We start from the raw sequence: 27118 nt of genomic DNA, 5'->3' as shown, positions 1-27118 counted from the left end.
AGGTAGGTAAAGGACACGACTGAGTGACTGAACTGAACTGAAAGACAGAAGAAAAAGCAGAATAATGTCCTCCAGCATCACAGTAGTGTAAAGCTGAAGTTGATAGATAACATTTGAAACATATGCTTCAAATATTAGAAATGTGACAAAATACTAAAGGACTAACGAAACGACTAACGTGTCAAAACTTTTAGTGCACTAACTAGCTATTCAGGCCTTCCAAAATACCCAGCAAAAGACACAGACACAAATATGCATACACAAAGAAAATAAAATAACAGAAAGAAACCCAGAAGATACTATCTACTACAAATGGGAAACATAGATGAAAAGACGTGAGAGGAGTTTAAGATACAAACTGAACAGGAGAAACAAAGGGGCTTCCCTGGTAGCTCCGCTGGTGAAGAATCTGCCTGTGATTCAGGAGATCCCGGATCAATTTCTGGTTTTGTAGGATTCCCTGGAGAAGGGATCAGATACCCACTTGGGCTTCCCTGGTGGAATCCGCCTGCAATGGTGACACCTGGGTTCCATCCCTGGGTTGGAAAGATCCCCTGAAGTAGAGCATGGCAACCCACTCCAGTATTCTTGCCTGGAGAATCCCCATGGACACAGGAGCCTGGTGGGCTGCAGTCCATGGGGTTGCAAAGAGTCGGACACAACTGGCAACTAAGCACAGCACGGCACATGAGAAACAAGAGTATTTATGTTATAAAAAATCATGTTAATAATGGATTGTGGATGGGGGAGGGGTGGGAAGGAGATTCAAGAAGGAGGGGACATAGTTATACCTATGTTTGATTCCCACTATGGTGTGGCAGAAACCAGCACTACACTGGAAAACAGTTATCCTCCAATTAAAAATAAATGCAAGAAAATCATGGATTATAACACTGAATTTTAAAAAAGCACGAGTCTGCAGTGAAACACAAAAATATTTTTAATTCTATGTTAGGAGTAGGGATTGTCTTTTCCACAGCACAAAGCTGGCAATACCACAGATATGATAATTGACACACATCAGGGATCAATAAAGGGTGGTAAAATTTTTACAGAAAGAGCACCATAGAATACAGTATTGATACACCCTCAAATACCACTAATCAAATTGCTCATTACACACACAAAAGCCTGTCTTTTCAAGAACAGATCTTATGAGCCTCTGCATAACAGTGTTCAAAGCTGAAATAATAATAGTGGGGACAGGTAAAGTGGACACTCAGCCTCCAAACAGGCTGCACTCGGAAGCACACAGCATGCACTAGATGGTGTTCTTGGCAAAAAGGGTTCACCGGAATTTAATCATGAGGCAGTGATCAGACAGCTGCAAAATGGAGACCTTTCAGTAGACAACTGACCTGTCCTCTGCAAAGAAGTCAATGTCACGACCGTCAAAGACAACTACAAGAAGGTGAAGAGATGTTTGAGGTTCCGAAGGACTAAAGAGATAAAGCAACACGATCTTTTTAGTCCTTTGGGACCTAAAACTTCTCTTCTCCTTTTTGTTGTCTTTTTGGTGCAAACATCGACCGTTTGAAGAAAGGCCAGTTGTCTAGTTCAAAGGTCTAAATTCGGCAGTTATCTGATATCTACCTCAGTATTAAACACAGGATAAACACTTTCAGCAAGAACAATGCGCAGTAAATGCTGTCTGCTTTGAGCACAGTCCATCTGGTGGCAAAGAATGACCGGGTTGATATGTTGTCTTCTTCCAATTGTTTCCATGCTGGTGTGTGGAGGATGACTATTTAGAGGATCAGTATTAAGGTCTTTCCAAACTGTGTGTCCATCAAAGCATTGATCACCTTACTGAGGATTACATTCGGAGGCCGAGGACTGGGATTACTCGCATCAATTCTGTCCCTTGGAGTGTGGACAGTGGTTGTTGGTTGGGATGTTCATTCTCAGGAAAGGATCCCTCCAGTGTTGCTGAGGTTGAAATCGAGTTGCTGTTGTAGATTCTTTTTCATCAAATGGAAAAGGTAATTTTATAGTGTGGTTTCTCAAATCGACAATATCTTTTCTTAGTTCCTAAAGTAATTGATATCTGTGAAAGAGAGAGAGAGAGAAGAAACGTGAGTCTTCGTTAGGCCCTGCTGAGCCTGAAGGGATGGCCACATGGTGACTGGGGCCAGGGGCAGACAGAGCTCCTGTTGACAGGACGAGCTGAAGGGAGAGCCACAGGCTGGCTGGAGAGGAAAGTGAGATCCATGCTTGAGAAGGAATACCTCCTTAAACTTTCATCTAGCCTGTGGTGCAGCATCTCAGGAACCCTGTCCTCACCCCACCTGTGCTTGGTGATATCTCAGCTCAGAGCTGCTTCAGAGTCTTAACTGGATCCCCACCACTCAATCCTCAACAGTCATTTGACTCTTGAATCCCCTTCATCTGTATGCTTTCCCACACGTTCAGGGATGGACGTGCTGAGCATCCCTCATACACACTTAGAAACAGACAGCTATGGGAGCAGAGGATCCTCAACTGAGAAAGACACCCTCTTCTACCTCTTCATCCCTGCCTTCTCAGGAGAAGCAGGGTCCTGGAGAGTCCTGGATGTGAGCACCAATAGGGACCTCAGAATGCATCCAAGTCCACTTCCATAATTTACAGAGGAGAGCTATGTTTTCAAGGGTCTAAGGACTATCCAAAACCACATGACTTGTTACTGACAGCCCAAGCCACAGGCCCTTCCTATATATTTGCGGGAAGGGAGAGGAGGAGAGGAAAGCTCCAATCTGGAGGAGTCAACAGTTAACAGAGGCTGTTTGGTCATCCTCCTGGACAGGAGTAAGGCGTTCCAGGGAAATCCTGCTCCAAAGAGACAGGGATGAATGCAAAGAGGGGAAACTCAAAATAAAATTCACAAAAAGAGAGCAGGGAGTGTAACTTTGTGTCAAGCCATTTGCATCCCATGGACACCAAAATGTTATGAAGGTTATTTCATGCTGAATCTGCCTTAAACATTTCTAGGAATATTGTTGACATCTAAACAAATAAAACTCTGAAGTGAAAGAGCATTCAGTTTAGTTATACTAAAATCTCATCACCTTTTTCTCAAACTCTTCTCAAAGTAAGATTCTCTACTAGTATTTTAAACTACTGTATAGAAAAAAATCCACAAGAACATTTACTTCTGCTTTCTTGACTAGGCCAAAGTCTTTGACTGTGTGGATCACAACAAACTATGGAAAATTTTTAAAGAGATGCAAATACCAGACCACCTTACCTGCCTCATGAAAAACCTGTATGTAGATCAAGAAGCAGCATTAGAACTGGACATGGAACACGGACTGGTTCCAAATTGAGAAAGGAATATGTCAAGGCTTTATATTGTCACCTTGATTCTTTAACTTTTATCCACAGTACATGATGCAAAATGCTGGGCTGGATGAAGCACAGCTGGAATCAAGATTGCCAAGAGAAATATCAATAATCTGAGATATGTGGATGACACCACCCTTATAGCAAAAAGTGAAGAGGAACTAATGAGCCTCTTGATGAAAGTGAAGGAAGATGGAAAAGGGTGGCTTAAAAGTATGCATTCAAAAGAACGAAGATCACGGCATCCGGTCCCATCACTTCAGGGGAAATAGATGAGGAAACAGTGGCTGACTTTATTTTTCTGGGCTCCAAAATCACTGTAGATGGTGACAGCAGCCATGAAATTAAAAGACGCTTACTCCTTGGAAGAAAAGTTATGATAAACTGAGACAGCATATTAAAAAGCAGAGATGTCACTTGCCAACAAAGGTCCATCTAGTCAAAGTTATGGTTTTTTCAGTAGTCATGTATGGATGTGAGAGTTGGACCATAAAGAAAGCTGAGTGCCCAAGAATTGATGCTTTTGGACCGTGGGATTGGAGAAGACTCTTGAGTCCTTTGGGATGCAAGGAGATCCAACCAGTCCGTCCGAAAGGAAATCAGTCCTGAATTTTCATTGGAAGGATTGATGCTGAAGCTGAAACTCCAATACTTTGGCCACCTGAAGAACTGACTCCTTAGAAAAGACCCTGATGCTGGGGAAGATTGAGGGCAAGAGGAGAAGGGGACAAAAGAGGATGAGATGGTTGGATGGCATCACCGACTCAATGGACATGAATGAGAGCAAGCTCTGGGAGTTGGTGATGAACAGAGAAGCCCGGCGTGCTGCAGTCCATGGGGTCGCAAAGATTTTGACACAACCGAGCAACTTAACTGAACTGATAAAAGGGTATGTAAAAGGAAAAATATGGCAGGATAAGGCCTAACATTCATTATGGGGTTTTGGCATAAAGACTATATTCGATGAAAAAAATTTTGTTGCATCTGCTGTCCTGAGCCAGTTAGTAGGCTGTGAACATGTTTAGTGAATAGCTAACTGCAAGTTGCATGTTAACAGTAGAAAAGGAAATACTGAATTTTATTCTGGGTGCAAGGGGAGGGTTGATTTTATACATTGGGGTCTATGTAATTTTGTTTGTTTGTTTTATTGTATCTTGGACTATGAAAATTGTGAGACACTGAATCCAGAGGGATTATGTATCAAACTTAGCTATCTATGTCTCTTTTTTCTTCTTTTTCCTCTTCGCCAGGCTGTACAAAATATTTCTGTTGAGAGAAGAATGCAAATTCCCTTACTTGTTGATATTCAGCTTTTTCAGGAAGCAGCCACTCATAGGCCACGCCATATTGGTTACTTATATCCTATCAGATCCACAGTCCTTCTAATCCTTGATGCATATTAGCAGAGCTTTGAAAGATACTGATATCCAAACCTCATCCCCAGAACTTTAAAATCAGAATTTCCTTGGATTGGGATAAGGCATGCATGTCACCTCAAAACTCAACCTGTGTTCATTTTACAGTAGCACAATTTAGAACTACTCACCAGGCCTGCACTATTTCACATCTCTCTTTTTATTTTCTCCTTCTAGTCCAATATGGACTTCTCTCCACTGGCCCTAAAGATCTTTTGGTCTTTCTCTGTTATTCTCCTATGAATAACTGGCCTTCTCAATTGGATTGTCTGAGGCAATGATTATCTTGTAATCTTGTGTATCTCCCTGGGTCTTCATAAATGTGGCCCAAAGTTAATCCAGTCCAATGCTGTCCTACATGCCCTGGCCTCAGATTTCAACTCAGTTCATTTTTCTGGGCTTTTACTAATATGGAGAAGGAATAATGTGAGTAAAACTGGAGAGGTCTGAGTGCCTGTCCATCTCATGCTCTCTGTATTTTGAAATCCTGGCTTCTGTATCTCCTTTTCCCCAATGTCCCTTTAGGGAGCCATTTACTGTCCTCCACCTAATGCCAGCTCCAGTGAGTTCCTGGAAGCCCCCTGCACATTAGCAAAGTTCTGCCTATCAGAGGCTGAAGGGAATCATGACTCGGGCCAGTCCAGACTCCCACCTATGACCCAGGTTCTTATTTTATTTTAGTAATCAAGGCTTTTTCCTTCAGTCTGGGATTTCTTATTCAGGTGGATAAGCTGAGGGGTAAGGGCTGTCCTAGGTTCATTTCTCCAGAAGCCAACTCACGTGCCAGTGATCCCTTAAGACGTGATCCTGAAAGAAAGAGGCAGTGGACTTGGAGGCAGGGGCAGGGAAAGTAAGGGGAAGAACCAAGAATGTGTGTGACGTAAGGCCAATGTTTTCAGTGGCCTAAATACTGCTATTCTAATGAGGAGGACCATGGATCTGGGCTTCCTGTGGCTAATAGGAAAGGTCAGAGGGCATATGAGGACGGTAGCAGTGGGAAAACATAGTGGTCAGTCTAAACAGGAGACTGAGACGGAGGGCACTGCAGGGTGGCCGCCCCCATGGAAAAGAGAGGAAAGAGCACGCAGAGGCAGTGTCAGCTGCTGAGTGAGCACATGAGGAAGAGAAACGTTAGTGGGGGATTCAGCCACAGCAGACAAAGAGCACAAGGAAGGAGCACACGGGGTTACCTCCAGACCCTAAGCCTGAAGGCCAGGGAATCTGCACGCTAGTCTCCACTTGCCAAACAGCAGTTTCCTTCTGATAATCTTCTGTTTCAGGACACTTAAGCCTTTAATCTTGTTACAGACTGGACGCTCATGTGTGCTTGCTGTGGAGCCCTCACCTTCCAGCTTGGGAGGGTTCTTCACTCTGATGGAAGCATCCGGCTCTGAAGATAAAACCACAGCCAACAGGATCCATTGTTATTCATGATTTACAAAGACTCACTCCTTCACCCAAGAAGGACATCAGGTACAGAAAGTGTCCAGGAACAAGAAAGGCCATCTGAAAGCCCATGGGTAGGTGAAGACAATGGAGATATTTTTCTATTTTCTTTTTTACTGGTCTTCCTTGTACTTCCCAGTATTGTTAAGTGTGCCACAGGGCAAACATGTTTCCAAATGCCATAAATGAGCAAGAAAAATAAAATGGATGACAACAAAAAATTCCTAGGTAGAAAAGACAAAGGCAAGAAACTCCTACCGGACGCAGTTTGTACTGTTGGGAGGGAAGAGATGAAGCAAAGTCAAAGCTGAAGGAAAACCTCATGAGAGAAAAGAAATGGGGAAGTCTAAATTAGAAAACTTTTAAATGTGCATCAATATGCACTTCATATATATGTAAACAGGCTACTTATGATATTTATACATAATTTAAATAAGGCATAGACAATATGATAAAAATGGAAGAAACCTCACAAGTGAGTGTGTTTGTGATGGAATAAATGAATGAAGGATTTGAGCTATTGAATGGATCATTCTATTGGCTTCCTGATGAGTTGAATTTGGACAAGAAAATAGAAAAATAAGAAGAATGAGAAAGAAGCTCGTTTGGTGACAGGAACTAGGAGATACGGGGTGGGGGCCGGGGAGAGTCACAGTGTGACGGGGTGTGAACGTAAAGGGCATTAAAACTACCCTTTGCTGCAAAATCTGCTGTGAGGCCTGGATTTACGTTCAGGTCTCCATGGAAGGTGAGCAGGAAACAGAGCGACTGAGCCAGTGGAGTTCAGTCTTGGCTGAGAGTGTGGGAGGCCAAGCACAAGAAAAGGAGAGACAAGAGGGAAGAGAAGACAATAAACACAAGACCTGGTGGCTCTTGTCCCGCTCCGCATCCCTGCCCTCCCTGAGCACTTTCCATGAGACTCTCCACGCTGACACAGGGGCTCCTTCTCATCTCAGCGCCACCTGAGGACCTGGGTCTCTCCTCATCCTCAGATGAGGCCACGGCCTGAGGGAAGAGCGCCAGGCAGCGCCAGGCTCCAGTGGAGGATGTGGAGAGCAAAGGAGAAAAGGCTAAACACGTCCCAGGTGAAATGGATGTGAGGGTCTGAAAGCTCTTTTAAGGAAATTTGAGCAGAGGTGGACTCGGAGGAGATGAAAACTAGGAGACGGACATGGAGATGAGTGGAGAGAATGAATTAAACGGAGTGTCATAAAAGAGCCGACGGGTGCACTTCAAGAATGAGGGTAGCGCGTTCTTTTAAAATGAGGGGAAACTGAGGAAAGGAAACTGGATGTGAAAAGCAAACATGGGACTGAGTTGCAGGGCCAGTACTGACGCTCCTATTGAATGTTGCTGATACCCGCTAACTGAGAGCACCCAACGGGAGTAAATTGCCTTGATGACAGACGGTGAAAGGAGAGGAAAATACTGGCCAAGCTACTCTCTGAGGAAGCAGGGGAAGATGGGGTCCAGAGAAAGTGGAGACCGTAGAGCTTATGCTGCCGTAGAGGAAACAACCATTGTGCAATCATTTGGTAAGTGTTAAAGCACCAGAAAGACACAATGCTTAGATATTATATATTCATAGTGGGGAACAAACAAATTTTAGTGAATCAGATGCCCTGGACATTATATTGTTTAAGATTCCCACCAATATGCAAAGGAGATAGAATCTTTCAAGAGTTCGGATGAGGCACGAGAGAGGCAAATACCTAGGAAGATAAATAACTCGGCTCAGGTAAACAGGGAGGAATTTGCAGAACCAGGGCCTGAGGCTGAGCTGGTCCTCAGTCCCAGGCTCTTGATCACCTCACTCTGTCAGAGTGTCACCGGTTTCAACTGGGCTGACCGCGGGCGTGGGAAGGCACTCTGCCTCCTCCACCCACAGCTTTGTGATGACCAGCACATGGACCAGAGCTTTCTAATCCCCTTTTCTTTCTTACCTAGAAAGAGTGGTCCTTGGTTTCCAGAATCAGGGTTGGAGGTAAAGCCCCAGTTGGTGGAGGAAAGGCCCAGCATGGCTTTGCTGTCACCACAGTCGAAATGCTGGTCCAGCTGCCACTGCAGACAATCGGTCACGTGGGTGCTTTTCTGAAGCTGTGCCTGTGAAGTTGGCACCTCTGACCCTAGGAAACTCACAGGTCCCTGGTGACAGTCCTCCCAGGTGTCACCTGAAAGTAAAGCGGGCTCAGTGGGACTAATGGAAGCTTTTTCTTGCTAAGCTCTCCCAGACACCCATTTCTGCTGTCCTAGCCCTAAGAGTGAAACCAACCGATAACCCAGACAGCAAAGGCAGAGATCATTGTGAAGATGTCATATTTATGGCTGTGACTGGGGCGCTGAGAAGGCAGGTGCTGGGCTGCAATTTCTTGAAATGAGAGATCACCCACTTGAGTCTAGAGGGTTTGGGTGACACAGGAGGTCAAGCCTCTTATTCTGTTCTTAGCCTTAGTCTTGTAGCCTAGAGAGAAGGTTCTCGACAAGCCTCTAGGCATGGGGGAGAAAGAGTTGTTGATATCTACCCACAGGAATAAAAGAACAGGGAGAGGTATATGGCCTGAAGGCTTCAGGTACCACCAGAATTTGAGCTGAGAAAATACAGTACATTCCAGACCCTTCTGAACTTCCTTGCTTGAAATTTTGTCTACCCTTCCACTCACCCGTACATGTATATATAGAATAAAATCTATCCCCACATGGGGCAGAGTGGGGATGGATGGTATAGCAGCTAGAACGAGTGGAGAGGGCTGAGACCCCGTTGGAAACACCTTTGTGTCTCTTTAGAGAGATAATGTATGTACACTCCTTCAATACGCGTCCCTCTTCTGGTGCCTGGACGGTGCTCCTAAGGAAATCTGCTCATATGTCTCCTGTGAAATGAGTACATATCCTCGGAACGTGGGCTAACCAAAGACATGAAGTACCCTCCTCTGGTCCAGGCCAGGCTCATGTGAGGTCACAGCCGCCAGGGCCTGCTCTCCTCTCACCTCCCTCTTGTGCAACCGCACCCTCACAAGGTTTGTTTCTTTAACTGTCTCTCATGTGTCTGTCATCTCTTCGTCTTCCAGAGAGCATCTGTGTCTGACTCTCATCAAAGATTCATCCAACCTCCTTCTAACTGCTTTCTCTGATTCAGTCCTCTCCACACTCTCAAAGGTCACCTGTCTAATCACCCTCAATCCTGTTTCATCACGTGCTCCTCAGTTTATGGAAATTCATCCTCCCTTCCCTGCTACACAAATCTACCTCCTCACTCGCCTTTCCAGTGCTCCTGTCTCTAGTCCCTCCTTTCTTCTGCATGTCACTTCCCACAGCTCCCTCTGCAAATCCTCCTAGGACTCAGGCTGGCCCCTTTCTGACCCCAGCCCTGTACCAGGAGCCTCTGTGAGCTTCCACCGCTTTTGCCAAAAGCACTTCTCTCAGTCTGGTGTACCCTTCATATTTCCATCAAGCGAAGTTCATTAATCGTTAATCATCATATTTTAGGACACTTAATCAGATTTGATGATAATTCATATTGGGCTGAAGGGTAAATCCTTGTACAATATTTGGTGGTTGAAAGAACTGTCAAAACTATGTATCCCCTTATTCTCCAATGTTATTTTGAATCAATGTCTAGGATTGTTTTTAATTATCATTGTGTAATTTCCTCATCTAATTTTGTCTTTTCTTGAGAATGGGTTTTATTAAACCTATGCTTTGAATATTCTTTGCAGTGACAGAATATAAAATAACCAAACATTGTATCAAACATCAACAATACTGCCCAATATTGTTAGTAGGGGGAAAAGCCTCCAATGGAAGATCAAGTTGTAATTTAAAAATCAGGTGTTTGTTTTGTTTCTGCAGGGTTTCTCCTTGTACAGAGAGGATGGGGTAGACCTGACTACCTGTACCCACATGGCTGCATAACAGCTATCCACACTGTCCTCAGGTTATCATGAGAATCAGGACACAGGATGGATCCCTGTAGAGTTTAGATATTCTATTCATTCATCTCAATCCATCTGTGGGGATCTGGCCTTTCCTGGCCCATTGTGAACAATGGACTCCCACGACTGGGCCAAATCACACACTCAAACCATCTCAGAAACATATCTGAGACACATGGCTGAGCCTCACTCATCCTCTTCACAGGAACCCACACCCGGCTGTCAGTGTTTCTGAGAAAGAGCTCCACAGTTTTAATGGTTTCAGCACGGCGAAATTCAAGGTCTACCTGGACCTGTCGTGACAGCAGGTGACCTGAGGGCAGGAGATGGGGAGAGGCGTGAACTCTCACCCTGGCTGATTCTCCAGAGAGAGCCCCGTGGAGCTGTGGCTCCACCTGGAGGGGCTGGAGGAGCCGCTGGCTCTGCTCTCGGGACAGAGTGCACAGAGGCATCTGGAGCTGGCAGATCTGAGTGAGGGACCACAGGGGTTCTCTGCAGCCCTCTGGCAACTTTCTGCTGAAGATTAAGATAGTTGCAAATCATTTGGTTCAGGGCAAAGAGGAAAAGGTGGGCAACGTCTTCTCTCAGTCACTAATGCTCCGACTGCTGAGAGGAGAGGCCACAGCATGAGCCAGGGAGTCAGGCCCAGAAGAGGTCAATGTCCCACCTGCCGGTGGCCAGGAGTCTGGGGCAAGTGAAGGGACACGCTGAGCCTCAGTGCCCTGGGCTCCACTGTGAGGCACCACACTACCTGAGAGGGCGTCTGGAGGGCTGAAGGGCTTACAGTGCACTTGGAGCTCGCCTAGGAAGGAGCACGGCACACAAACAGGTGTTGCCTTCCAGGTTTTTTAGTTATTATGATTCTGAGAAAGCCTTTGCTTCTCTGATCCTCAGGGAAGAATAGGAAATAAGAAAGAAACTGCTTCCAGTGTGAAAAGGCACCAGCTGACTGATGGACAAAATTTATATGCCCGATATCACTTTAAAAAAAGTCAGATACTGTCTGATATATAATGGAATTTCTACTGGTTTATCAAGATGATCTTATGAATCAAACTCCTAACAATAAAAAGCTTCTGCTAAAGAAAAAGTAAAAAAAAAATAGCCCAAAAGGATTTCATACTAGGTTTTAATCTCCACACCCTATGAACTGCTACCCAAGAGGACCTGGCTCATAAATTAGGTCCATACCACTATCAGATACACAGGTTATCGATAGTTTCCATGAGATTATACCACTGAGATTGCATAAAACATTGAAACTATAACCCACACATGGAAGACTCCTTGTTGCTGCACAAAGGATGAGACACAAGGGTGTTTCTAGACGATGGAAAAACAGAGTCTGTTATTTGGCTTCATGGAAATTACAGGGCATAGGCAGATTTTATGTTCAGGATCTAGTATCTAAATGCTTCAGAGGGAGGTAGGCAGCCCACGGGCAAGAGGCCGGAGCTGGGGAACAATATAACATGCATTACAAATATGGAGCAGATTGCAATCATGAATGCAACGCCAGAGAGCTTGCCAGAAACGACTCAAGAAACAAAATTAGCAACAAAATTTCACGAATATAAGGATTCTTCTCTTGATAAAAAGAGCTCTGTTATACAATTTCCTGCAGGTGAGACAGTGGTAGCTGAGATTCTGCCCTTATCCCTCCCCTGTCCCTCTCTGGTCTGATTTGACACCACAAGCCTGTGCTGATGAGATGAGTTCAGGTGACAGAGGGCAGCCAGGAGCAAGAAGAATGCAGAGGCTCGTGATGCCTTCTAAAAATTAAAACTGAGAACATAGTTCTAATCAACCTGAGCCTAGGTCCTGTCTGGTAGTACTCACCGTTTACATTGAGATTCAAGAAAACTTCTCCACTCTCTGTTGGGAAGGAGGCACTTCTATAAGGATGACAGGAACCTGCCAGATGATGGCCAGTAGAAGCAGCCAGATAACATTCATCCAGTGAGTCCGGCTGGACTTCAATCTCTTCTCCCACCAGCTGCTCCACGCTGAGATTTGTGGGGTTGGGAGGGCAGATGGTTAAACAAGAGGGATCAGTCAACCTGGAGCCATAGCTGGTTTTGATGGGAGGGGTAAGGGACAAGTTGCAAAAAACAAATGGGGAGTCCCCTTAAAGGGATGTATAAAAATACCCCCCGGCCACAACCCAATCTGGGGCCTGAAGTCACTTGCAAAGGGAAAGGGAGAGCGAGTGAGGGAGAGTGAGCATCAGATGCTCTGAGCACAGAGAAGAAATGAGTTCAAGAGGAAGGAGATGGGCCACCCCAGGACACATAGTCATGTCACACACGTCCTCAGAACATCAGGGTAATTTCAAATACAGCATACAGTTCTTTTTTTTTTTGAAATTTACATGCTTCATCCAAATGAACACCAACTCTGGCAGCATAAGGGACTCCTAGACACCTTGTGTCTGCAAGACCAAGTTTTCTAATACTGCGATATGACATGAGTTTTTTTTCCTAGGTAATTTCCTTGCCATGAAATACCTGCCAAGGTCGTAACCCAGAGTGACAGAGGCAGATAAGTACTGCATGCAGGTTTTAATAAAAAGCAGAAAACAGAGGAGTACAAGAAATCCTGTGGCTGATCAGTAGCCCTGCTTCAACTGACTGCAAGTTACTCTAACTGAGAGGGACTCATAAAGGGTGAAAACAGACAACCTTGGTACAGGGACAATTTGTGGTTGTCTGAATGGAAGAAACAGGCACGTTCAGCACTTTCCGATTCCCCTGCATGTGAGATGGCCAGAGGTCACCACTGATGTCAGACCCATGTTTCTCCATACTTACCTAGAAGAGATGATGTCTTGATCTTCCTCGTCCTCAAGATCAGCAAGATTTTCTATGGATAAATTCAGACAAGTCAAACACTTAGCAGATCTCACTGTGTAGATTAATAATCCAGGGTCCAATACTGCCACGGGGACAACAATATCGGCAGTGAGATGATAGGCTATTTAAGAAGGATATTCCAGAAGCCTCAAGTTGGGTCTCTCCGATTCTCCTTGGTTTGCTTTCCTGAGCCATCAGGCAAGATCTCCCTGCCCTGGTAGATCCTCACCACAGTATTCTCTTCCAAGTCTGAGTAAAAAGGTAAAGATTCATCTTCCCCACAGAGTCTGGGGAATAGCCCAACTGCATTCTAGCAGAATACTCTAATACTCAGGCTTTTCTCACCATATGCTGACTGCTTTATCAGAATGATGAGTGGAATGAACAAAACCTCGAATCACATGAATCCTAGTTGTTCCACGGAAACTTCAGTCATTCATCGGGTGGGAAAATGCCAGGTTTCTGCTTTGCTTCATGGAAACATACAAGCAAGGTGATGGGAGGGGTCTTTGCATCCTGGTGTCCAAATGATTGGTTTGCGAAGAGAGCAGTTTAGACGAGATAAACACTGGGGATGACAGCAGTGACACCAGGAAAGTAACAAATAGTTAAGGCTGTTAGCACCTCTGGAAAGGCACAGAAATTCAAGGGACACTTTGGGTATGAAAATGGGAGCAATGCAGGCAAGAAGAGACAGTTCATGGGAATCAGGAAAAAATACAGTCATCTCCGGACTCCGGCACACATACAAGTGAGTGAGTGTGTCACAGCAGCCTTGCGTCCATGATCAAACTTGGGGCCTGGCCCACAGGCTTCACCTGAATGAAGAAGACAGCACAGCTCCCAGACTCACCTGAGGTCTGTACTTAACACTCTACCACAATGGAGGCTGAACAACACGCTGCTGAATAATGAACAAATCATAGAAGAAATCAAAAGGGAAATCAAAATATGCATAGAAATGAATGAAAATGAAAACACAACAACCCAAAACCTCTGAGACACTGTAAAAGCAGTGCCAAGGGGGAAGTTCATAGCAATACAGGCACACATCAAGAAACAAGAAAAAAGTCAACTAAATAACCTAACTCTACATCTAAAGCAACTAGAAAATGAAGAAATGAAGTACCCCAGGGTCAGTAGAAGGAAAGAAATTGTAAAAATTAGGGCAGAGATAAATGCAAAAGAAACAAAAGAGACCATAGCAAAAATCAACAAAGCCAAAAGCTGGTTCTTTGAGAAGGTAAATAAAATTGACAAACCACTAGCCAGACTTATCAAGAAACAAAGGGAGAAGAACCAAATCAATAAAATTAGAAATGAAAATGGAGAGATCACAACTGACAACACAGAAATACAAAGGATTATTAGAGAATACTATCAGCAATTATATGGCAATAAAATGAATAATCTGGAAGAAATGGACAAATTCCTAGAAAAGTACAACTTTCCAAAACTGAACCAGGAAGAAATAGAAAATCTGAATAGACCCATCACAAGCACGGAACTAGAGGCTGTAATCAGGAATCTTCCAGCAAACAAAAGCCTAGGTCCAGATGGCTTCACAGCCGAATTCTACCAAAAATTTAGAGAAGAGCTAACACCTATTCTACTCAAACTCTTCCAGAAAATTGCTGAGGAAGGGAAACTTCCAAACTCATTCTATGAGGCCACCATCACCCTAATCCCAAAACCTGGTAAAGACCCCACAAAAAAAGAAAACTACAGGCCAATACCACTGATGAACATAGATGCAAAAATCCTTAACAAAATTCTAGCAATTAGAATCCAACAACATATTAAGAAGATCATACATCATGACCAAGTGGGCTTTATCCCAGGAATGCAAGGATTCTTCCATATCCGCAAATCATTCAACGTAATACACCACATTAACAAACTGAAAAATAAAAATCATATGATTATCTCAATAGATGCAGAGAAAGCCTTCGACAAAATTCAACATCCATTTATGATAAAAACCCTCCAGAAAGTGGGAATAGAAGGGACATACCTCAACATAATAAAAGCTATATATGACAAACCCACAGCAAACATTATCCTCAATGGTGAAAAACTGAAAGCATTTCCCCTAAAGTCAGGAACAAGACAAGGGTGCCCACTCTCACCACTACTATTCAACATAGTTCTGGAAGTTTTGGCCACAGCAATCAGAGCAGAAAAAGACATAAAAGGAATACAAATTGGAAAAGAAGAAGTAAAGCTTTCACTGTTCGCTGATGACATGATCCTCTACACAGAAAACCCTAGAGACTCTGCCAGAAAACTACTAGAGCTAACCAATGATTACAGTAACGTTGCAGGATATAAAATCAACACACAGAAATCCCTTGCATTCCTATACACTAATAATGAGAAAAAAGAAAGAGAAATTAAGGAAACTATTCCATTCACCGTTGCAACGAAAAGAATTAAATACTTAGGAATATATCTACCTAAGGAAACAAAAGACTTGTACATACAAAACTATAAAACACTACTGAAAGCAATCAAAGAGGACACTAATAGATGGAGAAATATACCATGCTCATGGATTGGAAGAATAAATATTGTAAAAATGAGTATACTACCCAAAGTAATTTATACATTCAATGCAATCCCTATCAAGCTACCAACGATCTTTTTCACAGAACTAGAACAAATAATCTCACAATTTGTATGGAAATTCAAAAAAACCTCGAATAGCCAAAGCAATCTTGAGGAAGAAAAATGGAACTGGGGGAATTAACCTGCCGGACTTCAGGCTCTACTACAAAGCCACAGTCATCAAGACAGTATGGTACTGGCATAAAGACAGAAATATAGATCAATGGAACAAAATAGAAAGCCCAGAGATAAATCCATGCACCTATGGACACCTCATCTTTGACAAAGGAGGCAAGACTATAAAATGGAGAAAAGACAGTCTCTTTAACAAGTGGTGCTGGGAAAACTGGTCAGCCACTTCTAAAAGAATGAAACTAGAACACTTCCTAACACCATACACAAAAATAAACTCAAAATGGATTAGAGAGCTAAATGTAAGACCAGAAACTATAAAACTCCTAGAGGAGAACATAGGCAAAACACTCTGGCATAAATCACAGCAGGATCCTCCATGACCCACCTCCCAGAATATTGGAAATAAAAGCAAAAATAAACAAATGGGACCTAATTAAAATCAAAAGCTTCTGCACAGCAAAGGAAACTATAAGCAAGGTGAAAAGACAGCCTTCAGAATGGGAGAAAATAATAGCAAATGAAGCAACGGATAAAGGATTAATCTCCAAAATATACAAGCAGCTCCTGCAGCTCAATTCCAGAAAAATAAATGACCCAATCAAAAAATGGGCCAAAGAACTAAACAGACATTTCTCCAAAGAAGACATACAGATGGCTAACACACACATGAAAAAATGCTCAATATCCCTCATAATCAGAGAGATGCAAATCAAAACCACAATGAGATACCATTTCACACCTGTCAGAATGGCTGCTATCCAAAAGTCTACATGCAATAAATGCTGGAGAGGATGTGGAGAGAAAGGAACCCTCTTATACTGTTGGTGGGAATGCAAACTAGTACAGCCACTATGGAGAACAGTGTGGAGATTCCTCAAAAAATTGGAAATAGAACTGCCATATGATCCAGCAATCGCACTCCTCGGCATACACACCGAGGAAACCAGAATTGAAAGAGACACATGTACTCCAATGTTCATTGCAGCACTGTTTATAATAGCCAGGACATGGAAGCAACCTAGATGTCCATCTGCAGACGAATGGATAAGAAAGCTTTGGTACATATACACAATGGAGTATTACTCAGCCATTAAAAAGAATACATTTGAATCAGTTCTAATGAGGTGGATGAACCTGGAGCCTATTATACAGAGTGAAGTAAGCCAGAAAGAAAAACACCAATACAGTATACTAACGCATATATATGGAATTTAGAAAGATGCAAACGATAACCCTGTATACGAGACAGCAAAAGAGACACAGATGTATAGAACAGTCTTTGGGACTCTGTGGGAGAGGGTGAGGGTGGGATGGTTTGGGAGAATGGCATTGAAACACGTATGTTGTCATATGTGAAACGAATCACTAGTTCAGGGTCGATGCATGTTATAGGATGCTCGGGGCTGGCATGCGGGGATGACGCAGACGGAGGATAAAGGGAGGAGGGAGGTGGGAGGGGGGTTCAGGAGGGGGAACTTATGTAAACCCGGGGCGAATTCATGTCAATGTAGGCAAAACCAACCAATATAATATTGTAAAATAATTTGCCTCCCATAAAAAATAAGTTAATTACAAAAAAAAAAAAAACAACTCTACCACAGAGTCTGATTCAAATCACCGTCTACAGAGCTTCCAACAGGGAGGACAAATCTCAGCATCCCAGAGGCGAGGAGTACAGAGCGTACAGAGTCTACCTGGGCGTCCAGGTGGAGTTCTATCACAAGAAAATACTCACTGGTTACATCCCGGGCATAAGAGACATCCACGCCCTCAAGTGAGAAGACAGCAGCGCTCCTATAAGGCCAGAAGGAGTCTGAGAGGCTAGGAAGGACCGAGTAAGTCAGAGCGTATTCATGCAGAGAGTCCCGTGGGACACCGTTCTCTCTCAGCTGTGGCAGCTGTCTGCTGAACCTGGTGGGGGAGGGAGGGCAGGCGATTAAGACAAGATGATGAGAAACTGTGCAGTCCTATCTGGTTCTGATGGAATGTTTGCGTGGTGAAGCACGCCGAGGGTCCGATCCATTAGAGAGAAAACTCTGTGTGTGAGACACAGTGAGGCTGACAGGGCAGAAGAAAGGAAGAACAGCAGGTGCTCAGTGCTCCGGCCAAATGACAGGCTGATGAACAGACTGAATTCCCTCTGATGGAGCAGTCCCGCCTCACACACAGGGACACAGAACAGTGGCTCTCACACTTCCATTCACATTGCATTGACACTACTGTGACACACAAGCCAGCACGCTAACACAAACAGAAAGCAGATACGCATCTCACTCTAAAACCACCCCTGCGGTAAAAACTGATGGAAAAAACCACTCTGACTTAGGTCCCCTGGCTCAACTGAGTTGGGTTTTAAACTTGACAAGTAAATAAGAAATGGGAAACAACAGAAGTACCACAGTGAAAGCAGAGAACGCTATGAGAAAGAATAATAGTGGTGGGCAAAACTGACAACACAGTATATTCAGCACTTCCTGTTTTTCCCTGGATCAGAGGTCTGCAGAGGTCATCACTGTGCAAAGAGCCCACAGATATTCAGAATTACCTCGAGGCAACCACCTCTGGTCCTTTCAGGTCATCGAGATCATTCCGGTTTTCTGTAAATAAATTAACAGGAGAGTTATATCAGACAAATTCCCTTCACTAGGTTTCCTTCTTGAGCTACTGGACAAATTTCCTTGATACGATATGTCATTCGCAGAGTATCCTGGTCCTGAGTCTGTGCAAATAGCTAAATGCATCCTTTTACTCACAGTTCCTGAGGAACAACTAAGCTACATCCTCAGCCTGCTATACTACTCCGGCTTTTTTCATCTGAAATGCTGTTGACTAATGGGATAAGTGATTACACACTGAGATTAAATGGGAGTGGAATCCACACACCATCAAGTCAAATGAAACTCAAAGCTGAAAACAGTGGCCATTCATCAGGTTGGGAAGTTCCAGGGCCCTGCCTTACCTCAGAGAATCATACCAAAAGATGACGATGTGGCTTATTTCTGGTTTCAGAAGACTTTGAACAAGGTAAGTCCAAGGAAAAGAGAGAGACTATGGGTTGATAGAAGTGAACCAAAGTAGTGGCATCTCCAAAGATATAAACAAGACTGCCAAAAGCCTTGGACAGGGGTAGGAACTCAGGGACATTACCCAGAAATGAAAATTCAAGCATTTCATGTGAGATGAGAGGTCCATTCAAAGTTAGGAAGCCTGAAAGGGACCTCCTGTGCCACAACTGCTGAGGGACACGTGAGTCTGGCAGGACCGCCTTCGGTAGAGTGGTTCCCCACAGGGACAACTGTGACTGGGAACTGAGCAAAGTTTGTTCACAGAAAGTCTCATTGTAAATGCAGTTAGAGTCTGGTTCAAATCAGGCTTCAGTATGGAAGCACAGGGTCTCTCAAAGGGGGTTAATTCTCCCAGAGTAGACTAACATATATTGAAGACTACCTGGGAGACCAGTTGGAATTTCATCCTCTTCAGCATGAGAGCAACCACAGGCTCCGTCCATAGCAGACACCACATTCTCTTCATCAAATGCAAATTTTCCATCACTGTAAGGCTGGTTGCAGGCAGAACCTTCCTGGAGAGTTGAAGGTACTGAAACACATTCATCTTGGGGCTGCTGGAACACCACCTTCTTTTCATCATCTTGCAAGTTCACGCTGTGTCAGATGGAGAAGGGATGACAGAAGATTAAGAGGATTTCACCCCAAGCCATCTGACTGGTTTTGCTGACAGGCATCGAGAGTGGTCACAGAAAGCAAAAGGGCGGGCCCCTTAAGGAGGGAAGTAACTCCTCCTGATGTGGAGTGGAGGGTGGCTGACATGGGATGGGAGACAGACAGCAGGTTCTCTGGGCACTGGGCACACAAACAGCAGTTGAAGAGGAGACGCAATTTTCCCTACACGCTAACGTCATGGTCCCCAGCACACACAGAGGACTGGGACAGTGGTTCAGACTTTTCTGCACACACTATGTTGACTGCATAGCCTGTGTCCAAGTGAACACAGCTTTTAAGAAGTTAAGATTTGTTACACTTTGGACTCTATTTAATTTTAAACTTTTGATTTGCACAAATATGACTTCAAAATCAGTTTTTCAGAGTTGGAGAAAGAAGTGTGGTTGACTAGATATTCTGCTTTCAAGAACCATTTTTTCAATATTCTGTTGTAATATGAATATTGTTCTATTTCCTTCCCTTAAAAGCCAATATTTAGCAACATGTTGATGCCAAACCAGTGCAAGACCCATAGGATCTCACCCTACTTTAACCACTCAGGGGAAAACACAAGAATATGGGAACGCCCAGGTTTAGTTATTTCACCTGGGTCACCTCACTGTACATTACTCAACTTGAAGGCTTAAAAAACCTGAGTTTTTTTTCCTAGTTAATTTCCTTGCCATGAAATACCTGCCAAGGTCGTAACCCAGAGTGACAGAGGCAGATAAGTACTGCATGCAGGTTTTAATAAAAAGCAGAAAACAGAGGAGTACAAGAAATCCTGTGGCTGATCAGTAGCCCTGCTTCAACTGACTGCAAGTTACTCTAACTGAGAGGGACTCATAAAGGGTGAAAACAGACAACCTTGGTACAGGGACAATTTGTGGTTGTCTGAATGGAAGAAACAGGCATGTTCAGCACTTTCCGATTCCCCTGCATGTGAGATGACCAGAGGTCACCACTGATGTCAGACCCATGTTTCTCCATACTTACCTAGAAGAGATGATGTCTTGATCTTCCTCGTCCTCAAGATCAGCAAGATTTTCTATGGATAAATTCAGACAAGTCAAACACTTAGCAGATCTCACTGTGTAGATTAATAATCCAGGGTCCAATACTGCCACGGGGACAACAATATCGGCAGTGAGATGATAGGCTATTTAAGAAGGATATTCCAGAAGCCTCAAGTTGGGTCTCTCCGATTCTCCTTGGTTTGCTTTCCTGAGCCATCAGGCAAGATCTCCCTGCCCTGGTAGATCCTCACCACAGTATTCTCTTCCAAGTCTGAGTAAAAAGGTAAAGATTCATCTTCCCCACAGAGTCTGGGGAATAGCCCAACTGCATTCTAGCAGAATACTCTAATACTCAGGCTTTTCTCACCATATGCTGACTGCTTTATCAGAATGATGAGTGGAATGAACAAAACCTCGAATCACATGAATCCTAGTTGTTCCACGGAAACTTCAGTCATTCATCGGGTGGGAAAATGCCAGGTTTCTGCTTTGCTTCATGGAAACATACAAGCAAGGTGATGGGAGGGGTCTTTGCATCCTGGTGTCCAAATGATTGGTTTGCGAAGAGAGCAGTTTAGACGAGATAAACACTGGGGATGACAGCAGTGACACCAGGAAAGTAACAAATAGTTAAGGCTGTTAGCACCTCTGGAAAGGCACAGAAATTCAAGGGACACTTTGGGTATGAAAATGGGAGCAATGCAGGCAAGAAGAGACAGTTCATGGGAATCAGGAAAAAATACAGTCATCTCTGGACACCTGCACTCAAACAAGTGAGTGAGTGTGTCACAGCAGCCTTGCGTCCATGATCAAACTTGGGGCCTGGCCCACAGGCTTCACCTGAATGAAGAAGACAGCACAGCTCCCAGACTCACCTGAGGTCTGTACTTAAAACTCTACCACAGAGTCTGATTCAAATCACCGTCTACAGAGCTTCCAACAGGGAGGACAAATCTCAGCACCGCAGATGCGAGGAGTACAGAGCGTACAGAATCTACCTGGGCATCCAGGTGGAGTTCCATCACAAGAAAATACTCACTGGTTACATCCCGGGCATGAGAGACATCCACGCCCTCAAGTGAGAAGACAGCAGCGCTCCTATAAGGCCAGAAGGAGTCTGAGAGGCTAGGAAGGACCGAGTAAGTCAGAGCGTATTCATGCAGAGAGTCCCGTGGGACACCGTTCTCTCTCAGCTGTGGCAGCTGTCTGCTGAACCTGGTGGGGGAGGGAGGGCAGACGATTAAGACAAGATGATGAGAAGCTGTGCAGTCCTATCTGGTTCTGATGGAATGTTTGCGTGGTGAATCACACCCAGGGTCCAATCCATTAGAGAGAAAACTCTTGTGTGTGAGACACAGCGAGGCTGACAGGGCAGAAGAAAGGAAGAACAGCAGGCACTCTGTGCAGTCCCGCCTCACACACAGGGACACAGAACAGTGGCTTTCACACTTCCATTCACATTGCATTGACACTACTGTGACACACAAGCCAGCACGCTAACACAAACAGAAAGCAGATACGCGTCTCACTCTAAAACCACCCCTGCGGTAAAAACTGATGGAAAAAACCACTCTGACTTAGGTCCCCTGGCTCAACTGACTTGGGTTTTAAACTTGACAAGTAAATAAGAAATGGGAAACAATAGAAGTACCACAGTGAAAGCAGAGAACGCTATGAGAAAGGATAATAGTGGTGGGCAAAACTGATAACACAGGATATTCAGCACTTCCTGCTTTTCCCTGGATCAGAGGTCTGCAGAGGTCATCACTGTGCAAAGAGCCCACAGATATTCAGAATTACCTCGAGGCAAACACCTCTGGTCCTTTCAGGTCATCGAGATCATTCCGGTTTTCTGTAAATAAATTAACAGGAGAGTTATATCAAACAAATTCCCTTCACAAATGCCCAAACCTGTACCTATCTTCACATGTGGTAACAGGCTATTGAGACAGAAATAATCCAGGAGGCCCTAGAAATAGCCTCATAAGGCGGCACTGGGTTTCCTTCTTGAGCTATTGGACCAATTTCCTTGATATGATATGTCATTCGCAGAGTATCCTGGTCCTGAGTCTGTGCAAATAGCTAAATGCATCCTTTTACTCACAGTTCCTGGGGAACAACTAAGCTACATTCTCAGCCTGCTATAATACTCAGGCTTTTTTCATCTGAAATGCTGTTGACTAATGGGATAAGTGATTACACACTGAGATTAAATGGGAGTGGAATCCACACACCATCAAGTCAAATGAAACTCAAAGCTGAAAACAGTGGCCATTCATCAGGTTGGGAAGTTCCAGGGCCTGCCTTACCTCAGAGAATCATACCAAAAGATGACGGTGTGGCTTATTTCTGGTTTCAGAAGACTTCGAACAAGGTGAGTCAAAGGAAGAGAGAGAGACTATGGGTGACAGAAGTGAACCAAAGTGGTGGCGTCTCCAAAGATATAAACAAGACTGCCAAAAGCCTTGGACAGGGGTAGGAACTCAGGGACATTACCCAGAAATGAAAATTCAAGCATTTCATGTGAGATGAGAGGTCCATTCAAAGTTAGGAAGCCTGAAAGGGACCTCCTGTGCCACAACTGCTGAGGGACACGTGAGTCTGGCAGGACCGCCTTCGGTAGAGTGGTTCCCCACAGGGACAACTGTGACTGGGAACTGAGCAAAGTTCGTTCACAGAAAGTCTCATTGTAAATGCAGTTAGAGTCTGGTTCAAATCAGGCTTCAGTATGGAAGCACAGGGTCTCTCAAAGGGGGTTAATTCTCCCAGAGTAGACTAACAGATATATTGAAGACTACCTGGGAGACCAGTTGGAATTTCATCCTCTTCAACATGAGAGCAACCACAGGCTCCGTCCACGGCAGACGCCACATTCTCTTCATCAAATGCAAATTTTCCATCACTGTAAGGCTGGTTGCAGGCAGAACCTTCCTGGAGAGTTGAAGGTACTGAAACACATTCATCTTGGGGCTGCTGGAACACCACCTTCTTTTCATCATCTTGCAAGTTCACGCTGTGTCAGATGGAGAAGGGATGACAGAAGATTAAGAGGATTTGAACCCAAGCCATCTGACTGGTTTCACTGACAGGCATTGAGAGTGGTCACAGAAAGCAAAAGGGCAGGCCCCCTAAGGAGGGAAGTAACTCCTCCTGATGTGGAGTGGAGGGTGGCTGACATGGGGTGGGAGACAGACAGCAGGTTCTCTGGGCACTGGGCACACAAACAGCAGTTGAAGGAGACGCAATTTTCCCTACATGCTAACGTCATGGTCCCCAGCACACACAGAGGACTGGGACAGTGGTTCAGACTTTTCTGCACACACTATGTTGACTGGATAGCCTGTGTCCAAGTGAACACAGCTTTTAAGAAGTTAAAGATTTGTTTGACTTTGGACTCTATTTCATTTAATTTTAAACTTTTGATTTGCACAATTATGACTTCAAAATCAATTTTTCAGAGTTGCAGAAAAAAGTGTTGCTGACTAGATATTCTGCTTTCAAGAACTATTTTTTCAATATTCTGTTGTCATATGAATATTGTTCTATTTTCTTCCCTTGAAATCCAATATTTACCAACATGCTGATGCCAAACCAGTGCAAGACCCATAGGATCTCACCCTACTTTAACCACTCAGGGGAAAACACATGAATATGGGAACACCCAGGTTTAGTTATTTCACCTGGGTCAACTCACTGGACATTACTCAACTTTAAGGATTAAAAAATGGAAATGCACAAACATGTGAAGCATAAATAGACAACACTGTTAAAGAGATAACTGCTGTTGAATGAATGGATGAAAGAGTTCCATAGAGTACTTTCTCTTTTTCTTTGGGTCTGAGGTCTCCTGTTGTCACCACTGACATTCACAGCCCACAGATCTTCAAATTACCTGGGAAATGTGAGCTCTTGTCCACTCATTTGCCTGTGATAATTTTCATTGTCTAGTAGAAAATTCAGAGACAGAAGGTTATAATAAGCAAATCAGACCTCACGTATATCTACTCAGTAAATACATGTACAACAAGGACATTAAAATTCTCATTGGAAGAACATAATTCTTCAGCAAGGATATTCTAGGACACTTAAGTCTTATGAGAATGAGACTGGAATGCTTCCAGACCCATCGAGGAAATTTGCTGCTTGATGTGGTATCTCTCCCAACATCCTTTATTCTGAGTCTGTATAAGCAGTAAAAATGTATTTTCCACATAGATGCGAGAACATGAGCTGTTATGTTCTAGAATTATTTCTATAGTACTGCTTAATCCCATCAGATTACGTGGTTGTTGATGGTTTAGAGGAATTTATACTTGAGACTAGAGTGATGGGTGAATTGTGAAAGGGTTAGCCGCTCAGTAGTGTCTGTCTCCTTGTGACCATATGGACTACAGCCCACCAGGCTCCTCTGTTCATGGAATTCTCCACACAAGAATACTAGAGTGTGTGCCATTCTCTTCTCCAGAGGATCTTCATGATTCAGGGATTGAACCCGGGTCTCCTGCATTGAGGACAGATTCTTTACCATCTGAGCCACCAGGGAAGCCCAGTGAATTGTATTAACCCTCAAATCAAAAAGAATCTTTGGTGCCACACAGAAACCGTGGCCATTCAAGGCTGGAGGAACTGCCAGAGCCCAGCCTTGCTTCATGGAAACATCCAAGCAAGGCAATGGTACAAGTGTATCTGTCTTGGTGTTCAGATGACATGTTAGCTAAGACCTGCCAACATCGAGAAAAGGGGGACTGGGCTGAAAGCAGTCAAACAAAACCTTGAAATCAGCTCTCCTTATAAAGAGGCGAGTCTGTCATTTCTGGAGAGGCCAGGAACATTTACGAAAATCAGATCATTGCCACTAACAACACGCTGGCTCCAAACTAGTTCTGACAGACACCTCCTGTGGATTTGCAGCTGAGATGGGTGACAGTTGTCACAAGTGATTTGGGTCAAATGCCTGACACTGGAGTCAGGGTGCCAGAGACAAGCCTGGAGCCAAAAAAAGAATGAAAGCTTCCTGACCCACCTGATGTCTGTGCTCCATAACAGACCCTTGTCCCTGGTTGCAACGAAGATGTGTCTATGCAACCTGTCCTCAGAGATGACCTTCCTTGGTCTACAGAGCATGCGAGGACAAATAATACGGGGGTTACCTGAGATATTGGTTGGCATTTCATCTTCTTTAGCATAAGAGCAACCACAGGCTCCATCCGGACCAAGGTCTACTTCCAGTTCATTAAATTTAAGTTTGTCATTACTGTAAGGCTGGTGGCTGTCGGAACTTCCTTGGAGAACTGAAGGCATCAAAACACATTCATCCTTGCATTCTTCAGGCACTTCCTTCTTTTCAACCTCCCGCAGCTCCATGCTGTGCCAGATGGGAAAGGAATGACAGAAAATTAAATGAAGAAGATCTGACTGCAAGCCATTCTGGCTGGTTTTGACAGGAGGCATGGGGCGTGGTCACAGAGGGTAAAAGAGCAGGCCCCTTAAAGAGAGAAGGAACTATCCTCTCTTTTATGAAGTGGAGGGTGTCTGTCTGGGGATGGGAGAGGGGGAGAAGCAGGTACCCTAACCCTACACACCGGCCACAAACCTCTGATCAGGAAGGAGACTCAACCATCCCAGGAGGGTCCTTTCAGGAACAGGAAGCACAAAGGAACTTCCACAACAAGTGCTTCCACTGGGTCCTAAGTCATGTTGAAAATTGAAGACAAAGTAGGCAAGTGAATAAGGGCTTCCCCAGTGGCTCAGTGGTAAAGAATCTGCCTGCCAATGCAGGACATGCGGCTTCGTCCGTGGGCCAGGAAGATCCCTTGGAGAAGGAAATGGCTACCCACTCCAGGATTCTTGATGGGAAAATGCCATGGACAGAGGAGCCTGGTATACTGCAGTCCATGGGGGTCACAAAGATTCAGCGATGACTGAGCAACTGAGCATGCACAGTGAAGTGAATACAGATATTAAAGCTTTATAAACTCTCTGAGATCCTCTACCTTCTCTTTAGTAATTGAAAGGCCTCCAAGGCCTCTTTCACTTACTGTTGTCACAGACAACAAATTTTTGGAGGGACAGTTGTCCTGGGGTTTAATTTTTCTAGTTGCTTCTCTACTCATCCCTTTGCTAGTTACCTTCCTTCCAAGGATCTAAAACAACTGTGTAGAAATAGATATTTATCTCACTTGGACTTACTTTGGAAGAGAACAGAGGCTCTCTTTGTGTATAGGAAATCCTAAGGGTGTGCATTCACCTTGGGTCATACATACAAGTAGCCAGAGAGACAGCAGACAATCAAGTCTGGATTGAGTGAAGTAAATTAATACCATGTGCAGTTGTGCTTATACTTACATCTGGCATGTCACGCTCTTGAGTTACTTAGTGTTCTTTTGTGACCCTGTCCATATTTTCCCTACACATTACCAGCTCCTGATAGACAGCCTGAAAACCACAATCACAGAAAACTAACCAATCTAATCACATGGACCACAGCCTTGTCTAACTCAATGAAACTATGAACCATGCTGTGTCGGGTCATGGTGGAGAGTTGTGACAAAATGTGTTCCACTGGAGAAGGGAATGGCAGACCACTTCAGTATTCTTGCCTTGAGAACCCCATGAACAATATGCAAAGGCAAAAAGGACACTGAAAGATGAACTCCCCAGGTGGGTAGGTGCCCA

The 27118-nt window shown here is 44.2% G+C and overlaps 1 protein-coding gene and 1 long non-coding RNA gene across 2 annotated transcripts in view; both read right to left on the bottom strand.

Annotated features, from left to right (window-relative positions):
* Positions 1-956: 956 nt before the first annotated feature.
* The window catches only part of LOC148778266 (NBPF family member NBPF4-like), a 38983-nt gene continuing 12821 nt past the window's right edge, over positions 957-27118 (bottom strand). The window contains exons 7-16 of the mRNA XM_088832974.1: positions 25594-25808; positions 24336-24387; positions 23242-23456; positions 18254-18305; positions 17444-17619; positions 12925-12976; positions 11954-12120; positions 8126-8353; positions 5927-6126; positions 957-2047 (exon numbers count right to left, since the gene is read on the bottom strand). Of these exons, the coding sequence (XP_088689100.1) occupies positions 5936-6126; positions 8126-8353; positions 11954-12120; positions 12925-12976; positions 17444-17619; positions 18254-18305; positions 23242-23456; positions 24336-24387; positions 25594-25808 (1348 nt within the window). The 3' untranslated portion in view covers positions 957-2047; positions 5927-5935. The remainder of the gene's footprint in view (positions 2048-5926; positions 6127-8125; positions 8354-11953; positions 12121-12924; positions 12977-17443; positions 17620-18253; positions 18306-23241; positions 23457-24335; positions 24388-25593; positions 25809-27118) is intronic.
* Positions 19162-21973, bottom strand: LOC148778267 (uncharacterized). Its single transcript, XR_016036592.1, has 3 exons — positions 21483-21973; positions 20424-20475; positions 19162-19370 (listed from the first exon to the last, which is right to left on the bottom strand). It is a non-coding gene; the product is annotated as an uncharacterized LOC148778267 (long non-coding RNA).

This window comes from Moschus berezovskii, chromosome 3 (assembly GCF_049115385.1).
Source record: "Moschus berezovskii isolate FMDL1 chromosome 3, NW_MosBer_1.0, whole genome shotgun sequence".
Lineage (NCBI taxonomy): Eukaryota > Metazoa > Chordata > Mammalia > Artiodactyla > Moschidae > Moschus > Moschus berezovskii.
This window is presented reverse-complemented; position numbering and strand designations above follow the sequence as displayed.